Below are 5496 nucleotides of genomic sequence, written 5' to 3' on the forward strand. Positions count from 1 at the left end.
GTTGAGGTCATTCTGTCTTATCAAAATTAATCCTGTCCCATTGCTTTTCATTTTTCAATACTTCGTTTAGAACTGCATCATCCTGACGTATTTCCTTTTATTTTTCTTTTCAGATTTTTACCACGGCAAATTTCTGTTTTTGTTTTTTCTACCATTTCTAATCTCTTTTTACAGACTTAATTATATACATATTTTATAAATTTTTAATAAATTATCTTATATCAATTTCTAAACTATATTTTTGTGTTAATTTTCATTGAAGAAGCCAGATCAATTGATCATTGACAGTTAAAATATTAACCTTTTTCGCCGAATTAATGTAACGCTACCCTTCGTGATTTCATTAACGTTTTACTAGTCATACGGATTTGATTCTAAATTCTAAATTCTAAATTCTAAACAGACCTTTAAGTTCAGTTTGGTGTTCTTCCAACCTGTTCTGCACACAAAGTTGTACAACTTTTGGATTCCACAAGCTGTTATTTTTTCATTGCAACTCTTGTTAAACATCTCTACTGAAAAATCCCTTAGAAATAAAGGGTCTACAAACAAGCACCAGCATGACATGTGACTAGAAAAATTCAATGCCAACTTCATTTACAATTAAGGCTAACTTGACTAATCAAATAAGGCTCCCTATATTTCACTCTTTCTTCAATACATCCAATTCTCCCACAAATCCCATAACCTAAAAGCTTTGTACTTTATGCAGCAACTTCATCCACGTTAGAGTTAAAAATAAAACTTGGGAAAGAAGTTGTTATGTCCCTGCATTTTCAGGATTAACAAATTATCGCATATCCAGAATATAAAAATATGTACCAAAGTAAATTCAGATGTACCATTAAAAATAATTCAGCACATACCTCAGATAAGGTAGGGTCATGATTTTTAATAGTGATGGATTCTTAGCAACAAAATTTGCCCACTCCTCCATGTCTATTTTCCCATCTTCGTTTAGGTCAGCTTCCAAGAAAGTCTACACAAAAAAAATCCAATGACAGGCTCAAGACTTTTATTTAGTTTCTGATAATTGATGCTAAAAAAGACAGCGCACAACATGGTAACAATATAATATATATTTTTTCCATAATGCGGACAAGATATCTATTGTTACTTTATATTATACAGGAATTCTATAATAAGCATAAGTCACCTTGTTCAGAATTGTTTCTATGACATCATCTGCCAACTTCATGTCCGATTCATAAAGAAGTGCAATTAACATTTCTTTAACCTGAAACCACAAAAAAGAAAAATGAATAAATTCAAATTATAGGACAGTAATGCAGATGCTGCAAATGGATGCCACGACAAAATACACCAAACCAAAATGTAAATTATCACATCGCAGCAAAGATCTATATATGCGTAGGTTAGCACTTATTTTGTTTTGTAGCAATGAGCACTTAGTTAGCATGAAGACAGATGAATAAAGAATCACCATCTTACCTCTGAACGCTCTATGAAGCCAGTATTGCGCAAATCATAGAGCCTAAATGAAACTGAAACACGGTACCAATCGACCCAATGTATCAGAATGGCTAGATCACGCAGTAAGGAATTTAGGATAAACTGAGTTGAGGATTTGACTATTAACTTACAGGCTATCTTGTCTTCTAATGACACATTTGGATGGAAAACATTGAGCGATCTAACAAAGTCTTCGAAGTCAATGACTCCCTTCTTCTTGACATCAAAGAGATCAAAGATCTGCACGGACCGTATCAATGGAGAGGAAATCTAGTCAAATGAATGATTACTTCATAGAGATGCCCCGAGAATGACAGTGACATAATCAAATATAATCTCATACATAAATTTGACAATAAACTCGATGGAAGAACATGGTTCACAATAAATGTTACAGGCATATGCTGAAAGGTAAATCTAGTGAGTTTCTTTAAGAAGATCAAATAAAAACATAATATTTCTTCAATACCCTACTTTTATTGCAAATTGCTGATCCAGAGATCACAACGACGATTTCTTTTTGACAGTCTATAGTCATTCACAAATGCTTGCAAGAAACATAAGCCATACTACTAGCAAGAGAGCAAAAGCAGGATAAGTGTATAGTACCCGAGTTGCAAAGATGTTTTCCTTTTTCTTGTTTTTGAAGATTGCCAATTGAAATTCTTCCTGCAAAGAAAGAATATCCCAAACCACAATATGGACACCGAATTCCATGTGAGAACAAGTTTGCTTAGGACAATAATATACATGAAGCTTTTTTTATCAAATATATGAAAGAAAAGCTTAACAAAAGTGATATTCTATTACAGATAATTCGTGCCTGGAAATATCATTAAGAAAATAGCAACCGATTATCCTTATATTACACATGATTGATTAATTGGAATATCCCAAACTGAAGTTAAGTACGAATTAAATTCTTGACAAAATTACAAATGCAAATATGACCAAATCTCTCATGACAAAATACTCATTGCAAGAGATGTCAGAATATGACTACAAACAATAAAAAATACCAATCTTCATAAAACAACCTAACGCAGAAAATAGAAAATGAAAAAAAAATCTAAGTCGTACCTTGCTTATCAGTCCATCATCGATAACAGAACTGCTGATGCTCCTAAAAAGCTCATACAGTGCTTCAACCTCACTAACAGTAACTGGGAAATGGAAAACCAAAATTATACACAAGTTTAAATTAGAAAAACTACATATGGAGAAATAGACAACAATTTTATAACAAATGCATCATTAGATGGAAACATTGTTCTAAATAATTGACTGGTAACAGAGCACAAGAAAACTATTGCATCCATTTCAATTGATACAATGACACAAATAAACTGACAACTCACTCCAATTTCATTACTTAAATTTGCAAACTTACAGTTGGTTTTGAAAGAGTAGAAAAGTTTGTAGTAAATGGAAGAAAATAGAAGCTTTTCTGCTTATGTCAGTGACAGAATGGAAAGATCGAAACTAATGGAAGACTTAGGGAATCTAATTTAACAAAGAAGATGAGAGGTTCTTCTTTATTCTCTTCAACTTTGCAAGCGACCAACAACATTTTCTTCGATTTACTTCACTAGCTAGATACAGAATAACTAAAATTTAAATTATTGCCTTACATTTATGTACCCACAAATGCAGTAATATTGACAGAGCATGGTCTTTTCATCTTAATGTAGCCCAAATTAAGATTGAATAAGATTTGGTATGACCAAGGGGAACAGCCCACTTTCAACAATACACATTTGATACAAATTTGCAATCTTTCCCATTCCCAAAACCTCACAGGCGCTGAAAACATACCATACATAACAGCAAGCCCTTACAGATAAAATACTACAACCTTCTTTTTTCACGATCAGTATTATACTTATGAGATTTGTCAAGCAAGAGTGCAAGGCCAAAAGTAAATTCACAAAAAGCAACTCCTCTTAAGGAAATACAGTTAGAATTCAATAAAAAGTCACATATGATTGTACAAGAATTAAAGCTTTCTGGAAGCGTTGATCAACTTACAAGCAGTCTCTGATGCAAGAGTTACTGTCTTCTCCTGTGCAGGAAATTTTCTTTTAGGCCGAGAGACGAAACAGCCCATTTATGGATGAAATGCAGGTAAGGAAGCACGGTACAGGACCAGCGCTCAAACTTACCTGAAATATATATCATCAAAACCATCTTAACCATTCCAACCCAATTGAAACAACACAGTATATAATAATAAATAAACAATTCAACCCTACAATAATACACGGTGAATTAACTAAAAAACTAAGTTATTTTTAAAAAACTAAAAGAAATAACGAGAAAACTAAACCAATGTCCCAGCACTCTATGTCAGGAGCAATAATTGATAATTAACAAATGAAGGCTATGAGCTCAGGTGTCACAAAGAGACATAATTTATGTAATTATTGACAAAGACTTTTTCAAAAACAAGTTAGAACCATAAGAAGCAAAAGGGGCAAATAACAAACATATTGAGTAATCAAGAAATAAAAAATTTGACTTGAATTCGGATTTATCCCATTACAAGCAAGATGAAATAATCCTGAAAACTTAGAGAACAATCAACATCACATAATCCCATCGACACGTGACACAAGCCAGACTTATTACTTTATTTCCATAATCTGGAAATCACAGCGTACAAAAGGAGTCATGAAGATCAACATACAAAAAATATGTCAAAAAAACAAAAAATGAAAGAAATCAAGAAAACCCTGAAGCCTAATTGTTCATCAAAAGAAAAGAAAAACCACAACAACATGAAACCCACATTGTCCTTCCTTTTTCCCCTCCCATAAACCCCATCAAAGACAGGGGCGTCTAAATCAAAACAAGAGAAACTCGAGAAACAAAAATAATGGAATCCTCACAGAGTAAAAATGAGCAAATCGAAGCACTGCGAAAAAGATGGAAAAGAAACTGACCCTCTCGAAAAGCGTGTTCAGAAAATGGGCATATGAGTGAGTTTGGAGAAAGAGGTAGAGAGAGAAACTTGGGATACGCGGAGATGTAGAGAAAGAGCGAGAAAGAAAAAGATACTGTCTTATGCTATGTATGTATCTTTGTTGTGAAGATGGCATATTTATTACCTTTTATAACTATTTACATAAATAAATATATATATGTCATTTGTTTGGAAAAAAATATATTGTATAATTTAGAAATTCATGCTGTTCTTGTCTGAACTGTAGTAAAGTTGGAAACGCTAGTTGAACGTGTTTCTTTGGAAAATTGTTAAGGGTTCGAGTCAGATCAGTTCAACTGAAATTAAGAAAAAAAATTATTTATCGTAGTTTTTAATTTAAATAGAGTTTGGAGGCTAATTTTGTTTGACGTGATGAAAAAAAGTGGCGTTTACACAGCTTTTCACAAAAAAAAAGCTGGTTTGTTGTTGGAAGGAGCAGCGGCACATCCCATACACAATTTCATGAATAAAATGCTTAATAACTATTTTTTTAATTAATTTGTTTAAAAAATTGTGATATTGATATTAAGTAAATAATAATTATACATATAAAAAAAATGGAATCATTGGGTATCATTTGGAATATTCTCATTGTTAAATGGGGATTTTCCTATTTAGTCAATTGCTATCTCACATGGGTTTCCTCTCACTCTGTTTGTTTTCCCATTCTATTGTCAAACCAAATAATCACTTATTCAGTTACGGAAGATAAAAAACAACATACTTGTTCACTTACCTCGTTTTGAATATTCCCAACGTTGAATCAACTAAGCACTTTTTTTGTCCACAAACAAGGATGAAAAAAAGATAAATTTGTTCACTTACTTCCTTATGGTATGGGTATTTATCCGCCTCATATTATGCTAATTATTAGTAAAATTGTGAGAAAAATAGAAATATTATCAACAATTGAAAAGATAAATAGACCCTCTTGCCTGTCAAATATGAAAAAATAAATTAAAAATACATAAATATCAAAAGTAAAATTAATTGATAATTTCATGGAGAAAAACTTATATGACAAAAGATATTTCTTTACA

General features: G+C 32.1%; 1 protein-coding gene across 3 annotated transcripts; it reads right to left on the minus strand.

The window, feature by feature from the left end:
• Positions 1-460: 460 nt before the first annotated feature.
• On the minus strand, positions 461-4569 carry LOC114178059 (calcineurin B-like protein 9). Of its 3 annotated transcripts, none has more exons than XM_028063741.2 (9): positions 4416-4569; positions 3502-3635; positions 2554-2636; positions 2083-2142; positions 1605-1713; positions 1453-1505; positions 1157-1237; positions 867-979; positions 461-768 (listed from the first exon to the last, which is right to left on the minus strand). In XM_028063741.2, the coding sequence occupies exons 2-9, from the start codon at positions 3578-3580 to the stop codon at positions 705-707; spliced, it is 642 nt and encodes a 213-aa protein (XP_027919542.1). In that variant the 5' UTR covers positions 3581-3635; positions 4416-4569; the 3' UTR covers positions 461-704. The 3 variants fall into 3 exon arrangements, with proteins under 3 accessions (XP_027919542.1, XP_027919543.1, XP_027919544.1); XM_028063742.2 differs by having other exon boundaries at positions 4362-4542; XM_028063743.2 differs by lacking the exon at positions 4416-4569 and adding an exon at positions 4262-4398.
• Between the last annotated feature and the right edge of the window lie 927 nt (positions 4570-5496).

The sequence above is a fragment of the Vigna unguiculata genome, chromosome 3 (assembly GCF_037176805.1).
Source record: "Vigna unguiculata cultivar grain cowpea cultivar isolate G323 ecotype 2 chromosome 3, ASM3717680v1, whole genome shotgun sequence".
Taxonomy (NCBI): Eukaryota; Viridiplantae; Streptophyta; class Magnoliopsida; order Fabales; family Fabaceae; genus Vigna; species Vigna unguiculata.